The 13,916-nt window shown below is 30.7% G+C and overlaps 3 protein-coding genes across 4 annotated transcripts; 2 read left to right on the forward strand and 1 right to left on the reverse strand.

Annotated features, from left to right (window-relative positions):
• Positions 1 to 1,770: 1,770 nt before the first annotated feature.
• Positions 1,771 to 3,218, forward strand: LOC120131224 (small RNA-binding protein 11, chloroplastic-like). 2 transcript variants are annotated; one of them, XM_039148265.1, is made up of 5 exons: positions 1,771 to 1,943; positions 2,271 to 2,339; positions 2,449 to 2,555; positions 2,639 to 2,776; positions 2,850 to 3,218. In XM_039148265.1, exons 1-4 carry the CDS (start codon positions 1,850 to 1,852, stop codon positions 2,774 to 2,776), a joined length of 408 nt encoding a protein of 135 aa, XP_039004196.1. In that variant the 5' UTR covers positions 1,771 to 1,849; the 3' UTR covers positions 2,850 to 3,218. The 2 variants fall into 2 exon arrangements, with proteins under 2 accessions (XP_039004196.1, XP_039004198.1); XM_039148267.1 differs by having other exon boundaries at positions 1,772 to 1,943; positions 2,869 to 3,218.
• Positions 3,219 to 5,106: 1,888 nt separating this feature from the next.
• Positions 5,107 to 9,689, forward strand: LOC120131228. Its single transcript, XM_039148270.1, has 4 exons — positions 5,107 to 5,125; positions 5,889 to 5,962; positions 6,585 to 6,747; positions 9,298 to 9,689. Exons 1-4 carry the CDS (start codon positions 5,107 to 5,109, stop codon positions 9,492 to 9,494), a joined length of 453 nt encoding a protein of 150 aa, XP_039004201.1. The 3' UTR covers positions 9,495 to 9,689.
• Positions 9,690 to 9,964: 275 nt separating this feature from the next.
• On the reverse strand, positions 9,965 to 12,135 carry LOC120131230 (IAA-amino acid hydrolase ILR1). The gene is made up of 5 exons (XM_039148271.1): positions 11,758 to 12,135; positions 11,558 to 11,683; positions 11,146 to 11,460; positions 10,568 to 10,696; positions 9,965 to 10,444 (listed from the first exon to the last, which is right to left on the reverse strand). Exons 1-5 carry the CDS (start codon positions 12,100 to 12,102, stop codon positions 10,070 to 10,072), a joined length of 1,290 nt encoding a protein of 429 aa, XP_039004202.1. The 5' UTR covers positions 12,103 to 12,135; the 3' UTR covers positions 9,965 to 10,069.
• Positions 12,136 to 13,916: the final 1,781 nt, after the last annotated feature.

The following is a 13,916-nucleotide window of genomic DNA, read 5'->3' on the forward strand; positions in this document are numbered from 1 at the left end:
CAAGATCTATTTAGGGGTGTAAATAAATCAAGTTTGAATGAACAAGATTGTGTTTGCGTTTGTTTATTTTTTAAGGTGTTTATGTTCGTTTTAATTTTTAATATTGTGTTCATATTTTTTTATTTATTTTTGAAGGTATTCGTTTGTTTACTGTTTTCGAAATTTTCATTTAGTGTTTATGAAAATGCTTATTCAATATTTGTTTATATGTTCAGAAATGGTGAAATTACATTACTAGTTCTTTGGCTCTCTAAGTTTCACAGTTTGAACTCTAGAGTTTATTATGTGTTCAATTTAGTCTCTATTTTCATCAATACTTAAAATTCAAAAAATAAAAGGAAAAGAAGATCAGATAAACGAGTTTATAAAGAAGTTGGTAAATGAGCTTATAAATGAGTCCTTAACGAGTTTGTTCGTGAATATAAATGAACCAAATACACTTTTGTTTGTGGTCATTCATTTATTGAATGAACATAAAAATTTTGTTCATATTTGTTTATTTAACTTAATAATCAAACATAAACGAATATTATACAAACAATTCGCGAATAGTTCATCAAACACTTTATTCATTTACACCCTTAGTTTCACCTACTTTTCTTCATAAACAAGTTTAATTGCTTATAATCATTTTTTAAGAGAGGATATGATTTCATAATTCATAAATGGGTTCTTAAGAGTTTAGACACAAATTATTTAACTTGTGTCCATGTCATCCTTATGCAATACAATGAGTTGGTGACTAAGTAAGTCCAAGCTTTAATATGGATTTTCAAAGTCAGGAGGTCTTAGCTTAGTGGTAATATTAAGGTTATGTCAATTTGGACACTGTGACTTTATGATAACCTGATAGATTTGATTATTTGAGTTATATCTTAAATTTGAGTACCCTTATATAAATCATGAAAATTTATTTTGATTTAAGTCTCACAAGCATTATAATTGGGTGATCAAAACGTAAAATTAGAAAATAAAAAATAGTTTGGTGATCAAAATAAAATAAAAATGATGGCTGAGATATTAAACGTGAAGTTTACCCTAGTTATAGTTGCAAATGTGACGGTACCTGTGCTTGTATTTTTTTTATATTAAAAGAAATGTTAAATTATATGCTTAGTACCTAAATTATCATTTTTGATCCATTTTAGTACCTAAACTTTAATTTTTTTCAAAATCATGTATAACATTTAATTTTTGTTATATGTACCCATTAAAAACTTAACGTTAAGTTTTGTAAAAATTGGAAGTTTAAGTATTAAAATGGATCAAAACTGATAGTTTAGGTACTAAACACGTTAAGTTTTTAATGACGGGTACTAAGATGAAACAAAAATTAAACATTAGGTATAGTTTTGAAAAAATTGAAAGTTTAAGTATTAAAATAGATCAAAACTGATAGTTTAGATACTAAACACGTTAAGTTTTTAACGACAAGTACTAAAATGAAATAAAAATTAAACGTTAGATATGATTTTGAAAAAAATTAAAAGTTTAGATATTAAAATGGGTCAAAACTAATAATTTAGGTACTAAACGTATTAAGTTTTTAATGATGAATACTAAAATGAAACAAAAATTTTAATATTAGATATGATTAAAAAAATAAAAATTTAGATGTTAAAACGGATCAAAATTGATAATTTAGATACACACGTAATTTACCCTAAAAGAAAAAGGTATTTCAGCGATTGAGATGAATGAAATAGGGCCATGTAGTTAGGGACTTCATTTAGGTTGAGCCCGCCCAATCCGAACACAAAAATAGAATTCTCAATTCTCAGATCTTGGCTCTTGTATATATACAAAAGAAGCTGTGCCTGTTCGTTTGCTCGGTGTCTTTGCAGTGGAGATGGCGGCACTCAGAAGACTCATCACCGGATCCTCCAAGCCCTCTTTCCTTCTTATTTCCCGAAGAGGTATCGCCTCTAAGCTCTTCGTTGGAGGTACTTCACTCTTTTCTTTCTTTCTCTTTTTTTTTTCTTTTGTATTATATCATTTGTTACCTTCCAATTTTCTTGTACAGAATCATCAGTTTATCCTGTAAACGGAAATTCTTGATCAATATTCAGTAATGATATAGAGATTCTTTTGATAGCAATTCACTTCTGCTCCGGCTCATTTTAATTATAAATTGGGGATTTAATTGATTTATTGTAATTGAAAATGAATGGTTTTTTTAGCCGAATTAAGTTGAAACCGAGAAACCCCAATGCTTCCTCTGTCTATATTGATAGTTATGACACTGAACAGATATTTGCTTAAACTAGCAGGTCTGTCCTTTTATACCACGGAGAAAGGGCTATCAGATGCATTTTCTCAGTATGGTCAAGTTATGGAAGGTCGGTATGTGATTGAATCCTTCTCTTTGTCTTGATATTGAGCAATACTATGAGGTGTTTGCGAATCGATTTTTGCTTGAACTTGTGCTAACACTGTTGCTTTTACCAGCCAAAATTGTAATGGATAGAGTTTCAGATAGATCGAAAGGTTTCGGATTTGTTACTTATGCATCGGAAGATGAAGCCGAGAAAGCAATAGCTGAGATGAATGGAAAGGTAAACCATTCTTTTCCATTCCTTTGTCTTCATAGATATGGAGATCTTAGTGGTTTTGTAAATAGTGAAGTGATTATTGACAGGATTTGAATGGGCGTGCCATTTTTGTGGACTATGCTAAACCCAAACAAAATTTCAGCGGTGGAATGCCTATTGCAAGGGGACCTCCATCGGATTCGGCCAATAAAATACATTTCCAAGACACCGGCGTTGAAAATTAGGTAAAATCCTATGTTACATACAAAACATCTTGCCATAATAATTGGTTCATATGATAGTAATAGTGGATATTAGTCATTTCGGTTTCATATAGCTGCCCAGAGGACTGCACAGCAACAGAAGCAAGAAGTCATAGAAGTTTGCATAAAAATGTTTTTAGGCCAACGATTCTGGAAGAACAGTGGGAAAATGTTACATAGGTTGTTTTAGCCTTCGAGTGTATGTTATAGTTGCTTGGTTGGATACAATGTCCGTACACTGTTTTGAAGCAGCATATACTTAAAGCTGAATGCAAGAAGAATAGTTAAGGTAGATTGGTCTTGAATCTTACTCGAGTATTTTTTATTCTCTTTATCCAGTAAACTATTTTCCTTTCTAACTAAGCTTAGTTTATTTCAAATTGCCGAACCTTGGTTACTTCACCAGTGTGGTCTGAATGCATATAATTTAAGATAAAGTACGCAAATGACAACAATAGGGCGTTACTTTATTGAATCCCTGATTATTAAAAGTTACAAAATAGTCCCTTAACTATAGGCGTTGCTTTGTTGAGTGACCCAACTGTTCATATATTCAAAACTCATAATTTTTCGTTAAAAAATATGACAATTTGAGCTGAAAGTTAACATGTTGATTGAGATATGATAGTCGTTTAAGATTTTGGGATCGGATTCTATCATAAATATTAGCATGTTAATATTCAACTCAGAATGTCGTCAACTTTTTAACGAAAAAAGAAGAGTTTAGAACATATGAATAATTAGGTGACCATTTTATAACTTTTAATAGTCGAGGGACTAAACAAAGCAATGTCCTATAGTCAAGAGATCACTTCGTAACTTTTATTAGTCGAGGAACTCAATAAAGCAACATCTTATGGTTAGAGGACCATTTGTGTACTTTACCTTATAATTTATTACTAGCACATCGGGTTTACGCCAGTGATTCGACTAACATATACACTGGACACATATACCATAATTTTCCACTAAAAGTTTCTTTTGGGATAAAAGCCATGCAAATCTATTTCTTTTACGTTCTTTTTAATTTTAGTCCTTAAACTTTTAATTATCCCTTTTTAGTTTTCAATTGAAACATTTTCGATCTACATGAACCTAACCAATTTATACATGATTCCCAATCATTAAAAATAAATATTCTAATCCCCGAAATGATATTTTTAATTATCAAACTTGAAGAAAAATCATATTAGGAAAATTGAGGATGTTATAGTTTCGGGTTTGAATCTCTGAGAATTATAGATAAAATTACATCTAGCTACAATTTATGTTAAATCCACATTTAATTTTTTTAGATATATTTTGGTAACATTTAACATAGTTGCTTTAAATATTACATTAAATCTAACAAATGACATAAATAATGTAACATTATATGTATATACTCAATAAGTTACTAGAGTTTGGATTAAAAATTGCGTGAGATTACATGTAGTTATAGTTCATATTTAACAACCTTTAAGTTTTTAAAGTATATTGAAGTAATATTTTCGGATTCTACTTCTAGTATTGCATTGAATCTAATAATTGAAGTAATTCTTTGTATTTGATGTATTGAAAATAATATTATCCATGAGGATAAGATTATGAAATATAAGACTTAAAATATTATGACGAGAAATGTTACATTACCTTGTTTAATTTATTTGGTCATGATGTAAGATTATTTTTGTTTAATCAAATAAATACAAGATTATCTAAAATCATATTTTACAAATTTATCCTTAGTATAAAATTTTTATAAGATAAATTTTGTTCTTTTAATATTTTTTTAATATCAATTTCCATAAAACTTATGATAAATTATTACAATTCATATTTTATTGTCTTTATATATATTAAAAAATAAATATATAAGTCAAATCTATAATAATTGATAAAAAAACAAATCCAAAAATATGATTGCATGCCTTTTACATTTTCTTAACTTCAAGCCATGAAAAAAATGTGAATATCATCTTTAAAATATCTCAAATGTTGGAGATTAATTTTAAAAGTAACTTACTAACAACTAATTAGCCTAGTGAGATGAGATACTCGATCTCATAAATAATGTCAAGAGTTCGAATTATAATATTTACGAATAGAATAAATTGGGTTGAGAGGATCGTCCTCATCTTTACAATACTAAATTTAGATTGATTTATTAATAAATCGGATACTGATAATCCTACATAAACTAGAATAAGACAAAACAACGAATACTAAATGATTTAGTTGAGATATTATTTTATATATTTCAAAAATCAATTTTCCCTTTTAATAAATAAATCATTAGAGTAAATATAATAATTATAATTTTAAGGTATGACATGACAGCAATGATTCTACGTTGAAAAATGGGATTTTTATTTTTAATATATTCAAATTTTATTTTAAAAATGATTAATTAGTTAAAATAAAATGAAAAATTGGTTTAAAATTTAAGGTTAGACCCTTGATCTAACAAATGATGTAAATCTCACAACATCTATTCTTAAAAAAGTATAAATGTAAGAATTTTCTTTATATCATTATTATAAGAACCAAATGTGTTCTATATTTTCATTATTAAAAACAATTTTTTATATAAATTTTGTATAAAGTAACGTGTAGTTACTATTCTTGTTTGAGAAAAAAATTAATAAATCAAAAGATGAATATATGAGTTATTTTTTTAGTTAATCGAATTGACGAGTCTTATTTTATACTTTAAATTTTATTTAAAAATTTTAAGTTAAAGCAAGCCTAGTTGTTCGAATTTTTGTTTAAATTTAATTATAAATATTTTATAATATTATGATATTAATTAACTCTAATTTAAATATTTCTCTATAATCATATACGATGCATATATATATATATTATGTTGAGTTGAAGAATTCACCTCAAAATTAAAATCAATCAACTAATTATTAAAAATTAAAAATTTTGAGTTATATTATATAACTTAACTAAAATTTAAGATTTTTTAAAGTCAAATTTATAAAATTATTAGTCTAAGTGGAATCGAAATTAAAAAATTCGTTTCTTATTCAAATTTTAACCCTATTAAAAAGCACTTAGGCCTCAGTACTGTCGAACCCAGTTAATAGCTGCTTCCCCCAGTTAATAGCTTTCCCTTCTTCATTGCCTGATCCTCCCCACATCAAAAAGCGCCGGAAATTGACTTGGCACGAGCGTTTCTTAGTAAGTTTCTTTTTCCAATTTCCTTTCCTCCGTTAGAGTTTAGATTACTGATTGGTTTCTGGGTTTTAACGATGAATGCTATTAGTTTCTGTTTTCTTCTTCTTCTTTGTTCTTTTCCTTCCTTTTCCTGTTGAAATAATTGTATTTGTTATTTTACTATTGGCTTTTGGTTTAGATATTACTGCTGCTTTAAAGAGCATGGTTCTATCATTTCTCCACTATAGTATAAATAGTGAGATTAGTTTGTAAACCTACTTTTTTTTCATTTTTCTTATTGCTGTAAGTATTTTCTAACTATATTTTTCTTATGGAAAAGAAATGCATGTTTTTTTACCTGAAATCAAGACGTGTGTTTAAAAGTGCTTTTGTTGTTTAAAACTCATTAAGGATAAAAAAGATAGAAATCTCACAGATGCCATACTGGTAATCCAGGTGCAAATTGGATCATTGAAATTTGAATTGATTAAATGACTTTTTAAGTTCTATTCTGCTTACTTGATGGTGACCTTAACGATTTGAATATCAATGATGCTCAATGACCTATGATTTGCCTACGCTCTAGTGAATAAGAGGCATTTTTTTCCAACTATATAAGCAGTAAATATCTTTCCTAGTTATTTAGGTATTGAAGGAGGCCTCTAGGCTTTATGCTGCAAGCTGGGTGAGGGATATTGGTCCTGATCTTCGACCGAATGATTATAAGAAGGATGATGAGACTGAAGGTAAACCCATTGGAGATAAGAGTAGGACTAAAGTGACAGAACCTTCAACATTGGAAGATATTGGTAAGGAAATTTACTCTTCGATTTCGTATCATGAAATGTATCTGATGTATAAGTTGTCTATAATGAATCGAGCAGTATATAATATGACGTGTAGTATGTGACGGATTATCCATGCAATAAACCATTTGTTCCTTAAAAATATTTAAATATGTGTTGCAGTTTTTTGTGATGAATAGAACATTGTCTCTTCTAATGCATCCATTACACTTGACCTTGCAATTCCTTATGGGGGGGGGGGGGGGTCAAGGAACAATGTACCATAATGTTTGAGCTCTGAAGAAATGTACGATATTGAATGTGCAAGCTCCTTCTATTCTATGGTTGGTGCTAATAAGGGACAAATTAAAATTAGAAGTACCATAAACTTGGATTAAACCATATTTGTGGTCTTAGGGTCTGTTTGTTTCCCGTAATTGGAATTACGGAATTGGTTTTCCCCGAATTCCCGTGTTTGTTTCACGTAATTCGTTTTCCGGAAAATGTTTTCCCGTGTTTGTTTCACGTAATTCGTTTTCCGGAAAACGTTTTCCCGTGTTTGTTTCACGTAATTCGTTTTCCGGAATGTAATTCATTTTCCTAGTAACAGAATTTCCTTTGTGTTTTCTGTAAAATGACTTACGGATTCATTTTCCGTAAGTCATTTTCCGAACTTTTCACTTCAAAGCAAAAATACTCAAAATAATTTTATTTTATGAATTTAATATTAATAAAATATTTTAATATCATTTTCATCAAAATATTAATTATTAAAATATTTAAAATATATTTATTAATATTTATAATAATATAATATTATGTTTTAATATTATATAAAATAATCAATATATATAATATATAGATATTATATTTTTATTTTAATAATATATAATAAATTTTTTTTATATATTTAATAATGAATAATATTATTTATATATTTCAATAATATTTTAGTAAAGATATTAAAATATACTAATTAATATTTTTAAAATATAATATAGTACTATTACTTTAATAAATAATTAATATAATTTATAAAATTTTATTTCACTAAAATATACCGAAAAAATGTTTAAATAACATCTTCCAAACATCATAAAACATTTTCCAGATGTTTTTCAGAAATGTAATTCATTTTCCAGAAATGTAATTCATTTTACAGAAATGTAATTCATTTTCCAGAATTCAAATTCCAGTAATTCATTTTCCAGTAATTCAAATTCCAGTAATTCAAATTCCAGTAATTCATTTTCTGGAAAACCAATTACAGCTAAACAAACAAACCCTTAGTTCTAAAAACTTCCCTAATAATTTTTCCAGGTCAAGCTCTCTCCCCCTCTCTCTATTTACCGGAATTCCATTTTCTTCCAACCATCGTATTTTTTCTTTTACATACTCCCTATCACTCCTGATATAAGTAGATTCTTTCTTCTCAAGGTCCTGGTTCTCAAGCACTTCTTGTCATTACTTGATACAAGGCAATTAGAGTCAGGTTTTCATTTCAATTTCCCTATTTAGTATAACTTGTCTAGAGGCAGCATGATGCTTTGATTTTTCCCCTTGGTGCTCTGTTCTTAGGATTTGTTAGCCACCTAAAGTGCCAAAGTCAATATACATTCTAAAGGGTTCATCTCTAATCATATTTTCTTGAATTATATTGTTGGCACCTGTGTTAAACTCCTAGATTTTATGCTGCAGTTGGCATATTTTTGGTAAATAGTTCCTTATTCACCAGGCCAAGGCTCTATTGTTAATTAAGGTAGATATTAAACTATTGTTAATCTCCTAGATGGTTTTGGTTATCTAGGTTTCAATGCCTAGAGCCATCAATGTGACAAGTCCTAGATTTTACGCTGCAGTTGGCATATTTTTGGTAAACAGTTCCTTCTTCACCAGGCCAAGGCTCTATTGTTAATTAGGGAAGATATTAAACTATTGTTAATCTCCTAGGTGGTTTTGGTTATTTGGGTTTCAATGCCTAGAGCCATCAGTGTAGCCAGCCCTAGATTTTATGCTGCTGTTGGTTTTTGGTAAACAATTCATTCTTCACCAAGGCAAGGTTCTATTGTTAATCAAGGAAGATATTAAACTATTGTTTATCTCCCAGGTGGTTTTAATTATCCAGGTTTCAATGCCTAGAGCCATCAATGTGAGAATCATTCCAAATATTTCATGTTACCTAGATACTTATATTGTAAATAAAATTGCTCACTCTGAAGAATGATAGCATGATGTGCCCTCTGCCAACATTTTATTTTTCTGAACTTCATGAATGAAACCGCTCACCCTGAAGAATGATAGCATAGTGCGCCATCTACAAAATTTTTATTTCGTGAACATCTTACTATATATTTCTTGTGTTGTTTTTTTTTAATGGAAAAGCTTTAACTGCTGATATTTCCCCCCTTATTTTGCCATCATTTTATCTTGTGGGTTAAACTTATCTTTTTCAACCAAAATATTTTGAGGCCTAATTTCTCTCCTTTCAGCCTTGTTTTCTATTTTCCTGTTATTATACCTAGCACGTTGAATTGTTGCACTATTTTAATGTTGTTTACGGAAATGATTTAATAGCGGTTGCCGCAAGAGGAGGGATGGAGACTTTGAGGCCTGTTTTACAGAGGTTATACATGACAAGGGCTTCTGCATATAGAGATGCTCTTAAGAGTTTTATTGACGGATATCAAGAAGGTATCCAGCAGGTCAAGGAGAAAAAGGAAGACTCTTCTAAACCACAGCAAGACAGCAATACCAAGAAAAATTCAACTTGATGGCTGATAAGTGCATAAAAGGAGATGCATGTGAGTACTTCTCCAGCATACCTATTGTAGATACAAGTTTAGAGCTTTGGTGGAGCTGGGTTGGCTTGAAAGCACAAGCATGAACCATATCCTGAGAATTATCCTGAATTGAGAAAGTTAACTTTAAAGACTATGAACATAACGGGAGTTTCCATTCATATCGTGAAGTTTCATGTTTGTTAGTTTCTGTTGTAGTTATCAGCCGTGTGTGTGTGTGTGTATATATATATATATCATTTCAAGTGTACCCTTTAATTCTGCACCAACAATTACATAAAATACAGAATTCCATTATGATTTTGTCTTACGGGTAATATTGGCAGATGAGCCCGTACTGCTTTCTGTTAACGTTTTTTTATTAAAAAATACTGCTTTCTGTTAACGTTTAAAAGTGTTCAATTTATTTCTGTTAACATTTATCACAATGTGTATATTATATCTATTGATAAATGGACAACTTGCCATTTTCCTTTAATCTGCATTGTGATGCAAATGTTGAGTCTGCTTATTTGTACATTGCAACACTTACATTGATGTCAAAGCTATCAATTAGTTGCAACATGGGTGTCCAGGTATGAAATTGCAACAGCAGCATTGAGAGCTGTGCCAATCGGAAGAGCCTCTTCGTCAATAAAAAAGTAAGGTGAGTGTAATGGCCGATCAGATTTCAGGGTCTCATTCTTTATCCCAATCACATAAATAGCAGCTGCGGTCTTCTGTGCAAAGAAACTGAAGTCTTCTGCTCCCATGGTGATGGGGATTAGATGAACATTGTTTTCTCCAACCAGACTGTTACCTACTTTCTTGGCATGTTCATACAGTGCTTCATCGTTGGCCATTACTGGATGAGGCATATGTTTGTCTTCCATAAAGTTCACCGTCGCACTGCATTGATGCACGGCTGCTTGCATTTCTATGATCTGTGATGGAGCAAATAGCCATGTTTAGAAAACTAATAACTACTTAAAATGTCATAGGGCTAAACAATTTATGGTAAAAAAAACCAGAGAGAGAGAGAAGAAGAAGAAGAGAACATGTTTGACCTCTTTTATTCTTTTTTGCAGGTACAAAAGACCTTCCATGGACAAGCTCCTAAATGTCCCAGTAAATGTCACAGATTCAGGGATTATATTTCCAGCTCGACCTCCCTCAATTGAACCAACTGTTACCAACTAATCATTCAAAATGAATCTTAGAATTCTGGGTCTTGATTGTTGCTCAAAGATTCATTATGCTGATCACTTGATCAAAAAACATGGCATTACAAGCATATTCAGTCGGCGGACCAGTTTAAATGTGAATCCAATATATATTTTGGGTGAAATTCAATTTTCTAATGGCAGTTTCAGGTTTTGGGAAAAACTCATTACAGATGGCTGAAATTTGACGCTTAAAAATAAGCTTTCAGGCCAAGCCAATTCTAATTAGGACCAAATGCTCTTATGACAATGATCTATCAACCACCTTTTGTTCCATATTTGGTGCTCAAGTGATAATTAGCTACCACTTGGTGAGTACTGATGTTAACTAAATCTATTATAGCAAACTGATAGTTCAGTGAGCAAGTGCTACAAGATTACCATCTCGAAAAGTACATTCGAACATGGAAATAGAAAATTACCATGGCCTCAAGTGGATCCGTCTCTCTCGATACAATCTGTTGTAGAGCAAGGACGGCTGAGCAAGCTGCAACAATAGGGTCTTTGGCTAGATGGGGGCTTGATGCATGTGCTCCTCTTCCCTGAATCGTAGCCAAAAACAGTCCGACACCGGCAAGTATCGGACCTGGCCTTGATGCAATAGCACCTGTAGGTACTTGTGGCAAAACATGTATACTGAGGATTGCACTGATATCATCAAGTACACCGTCTTGAAGCATATGGTAAGCACCAGAATAACCCTCTTCACCAGGTTGAAAAACTAATTTCACCATTCCCTTCAAGAAATTGTTGAAGCAATATAAAATTAGCCCATAAGAGAGAGAACAAAGTTTCTAAGACTTTTGCAGACAATTGCAAAGATTGAAAACATACCTTCAATAAATTTCTTTTGCTCTGAAGTAACTTGGCTGCTCCAAGTAGCATTGCTACATGGGAATCATGGCCGCAAGCGTGCATCTTCCCTTCCACTTTGCTCTTGTGCTTCCACTCCACTAATTCCTTCAAAATTATAGTAAAACGCATAAGCATAATGTTGTAGGAGATAAACCCAGAGAGAGAGAAAGAGAGATGACCTGCAAAGGAAGGGCATCCATGTCTGCTCGGAGAACGAAGACCGGTTCTGAAGCAGTCCCAATATAGGCTACCACGCCAGTCTTAGCAACAGGCCATTTATAGCTGACCCCAAGTGAGTCCAACTCGTTCCTGATGAGTTCGCTGGTCTTGTATTCTTCAAATCCCAGCTCTGGGTGTTCGTGGATCTTCCTTCTAATCCCTATCATCCACTCAAAAAATTCAGGCTGTTTTGCAGATTCCAACAACTCTTGACTGAGCAGTTCCAATTTCGATCCAGAAGGAGCCTCCAAAGCCAGAGTTTGGCTTATAATTGTTGAAATTACAAAGCACAAGAAAAACTCCATTGAACTTACAAGGCCAAAGAATCAGTGCACTCGGACCATCCTCAAATTTTAAAACCAGAAACTAGCTGTATACAAGGTTGGGTACAGTCTTTTTTTTATAAAAAAATAGGGTAAATTACAAAAATGATCCCTCAACTATAGAATGTGATTTTGTTAAGTCCTTTGACTATTAAAAGTTACCAAATAATCCTCTAATTATAGACGCAGTTTTATTGGGTCCCTAGATTATTAAAGTTACAAAATGACCACATGACTATTTATATGTTCTAAAATGATCATTTTCCGTAAAAAAATGATGATCATTTGAGTTGGATATTAACTTATTGATTGAGATATGATAAAATTATATTTTGATGACGTCTATTGGCACCGTCATTGCTTTCAAGCACTAGCTCGACGATATAATATTTCAAGAACTGGTTCGACAACATAATATAAACAGAGACTCAATCCGCAAAATACAACTCAAACTGTTATAAGATCATATTTTATCATATCCAGTCAACATGTTAACGTCCAACTCAGACGATCACTAATTTTTTAATGAAAAATGATGAGATTGGAACACAAGAATAATTAGGTGATCATTTTTAAACTTTTAATATTCAAAAGTCTCAACAAATAAACGTCATATAGTTGAGGGATTATTTTGTAACTTTTAATAGTCAAGGGACTCAATAAATAATACCCTATAGTTGGAAGACCATTTGTGTGCTTTACCCAATTTTTTAAGGCTTTAGTTTTTGGTTTGGTTAATTATTTTATTATATTAATTTTATATTTTTTTTACATTTTTTAATTTGATAAAATGATTTTATTTTATGAATATTAAAAAATGATAAATTTTTTAAATCTTTTTATAAATATTTGTCCATAAATAAAAATATTGATAATTTATATTCTATTTTTAATCTTTTTCACTATTTTTAAATATAAAATATTTGTTTTTATATTATAAATAATTAAATTTAATTATAAATTAAATAAAAAATTAATTTTAATAATTTTAATTTTAAAAAAATTATAAAATTATAAAATATTATTATTTAAATTAATTTTTTATTAATCAAATTTTATTATTAACACTTAAAAAAACCTTGTTTGTGGGTCCTGATCAATGGCAACCTTTTCTGTTTACTTCTACCATCATGTGCTAACCACTTATGTATATATATATATATCAGCAGGACAAAACAGGAGCCCAAAGGCTTGTAAAACTTTGCAAAAACTATATGCTTTCATCTTAACAGGCATCTAGCTGGACGTCTATACATTTACGAACTAATAATTAATTTTATATTTTCTTTAACAACATTTAGATTATTTTCTCATTTAAAATTTTAAAAATGTCGATTTTTCCCGATAAATGTGGTAAGAACCTGCATAATCGTCTTCCTTGAGGAATGGCCACATATCCAAAATTTCCATGAATTGTGGCAGCAAAACATGCAAGGCAAAGGTGGCATTCATATCATCCAGTAAGCAACGGCATAACCCTCTTCCCCAGGCCAGATGACAGAAAATTATTGTGCTTTTTGCAGTTTCCATCATTGATGTTCTCATGATTCCCCAACAGTAAATGATCGAACTTTAATTTATCTCTTTTGGCCTGCAGTAGCTTACCATCGCTACATGAGAATCATGATCACGAGCATGCATCTTACCATCAGACTTTATCTTATGCTCCCATTCCGCTTATTCCCTTTTTTATCAGTAAGAACTTAAGATCAATTCAAGGTCAAGCGAACAAATAAGGATTAGGACATCATTTGGATGATCCAAAAGAAAACATCTACTGAATATGAAGTATTTTA

The sequence above is a fragment of the Hibiscus syriacus genome, unplaced genomic scaffold (genome assembly GCF_006381635.1).
Source record: "Hibiscus syriacus cultivar Baekdansim isolate YM2019G1 unplaced genomic scaffold, ASM638163v2 tig00110550_pilon, whole genome shotgun sequence".
Taxonomy (NCBI): Eukaryota; Viridiplantae; Streptophyta; class Magnoliopsida; order Malvales; family Malvaceae; genus Hibiscus; species Hibiscus syriacus.

Excerpts from the sequence above, each read along its gene's own strand:
- LOC120131224 (XM_039148265.1), top strand. The coding sequence starts at position 1,850 with ATGGCGGCACTCAGAAGACTCATCACCGGATCCTCCAAGCCCTCTTTC. Across the intron at positions 1,944-2,270 it reads CTCTAAGCTCTTCGTTGGAG|GTCTGTCCTTTTATACCACG; the intron begins GTACTTCACTCT and ends TTAAACTAGCAG. Across the intron at positions 2,340-2,448 it reads GTATGGTCAAGTTATGGAAG|CCAAAATTGTAATGGATAGA; the intron begins GTCGGTATGTGA and ends TGCTTTTACCAG.
- LOC120131228 (XM_039148270.1), top strand. Across the intron at positions 5,963-6,584 it reads CTTGGCACGAGCGTTTCTTA|GTATTGAAGGAGGCCTCTAG; the intron begins GTAAGTTTCTTT and ends CTAGTTATTTAG. Across the intron at positions 6,748-9,297 it reads TTCAACATTGGAAGATATTG|CGGTTGCCGCAAGAGGAGGG; the intron begins GTAAGGAAATTT and ends ATGATTTAATAG.
- LOC120131230 (XM_039148271.1), bottom strand. The coding sequence starts at position 12,102 with ATGGAGTTTTTCTTGTGCTTTGTAATTTCAACAATTATAAGCCAAACT. Across the intron at positions 10,697-11,145 it reads CGGATCCACTTGAGGCCATG|TTGGTAACAGTTGGTTCAAT; the intron begins GTAATTTTCTAT and ends TTGAATGATTAG. Across the intron at positions 10,445-10,567 it reads TGCAAAAAAGAATAAAAGAG|ATCATAGAAATGCAAGCAGC; the intron begins GTCAAACATGTT and ends GCTCCATCACAG.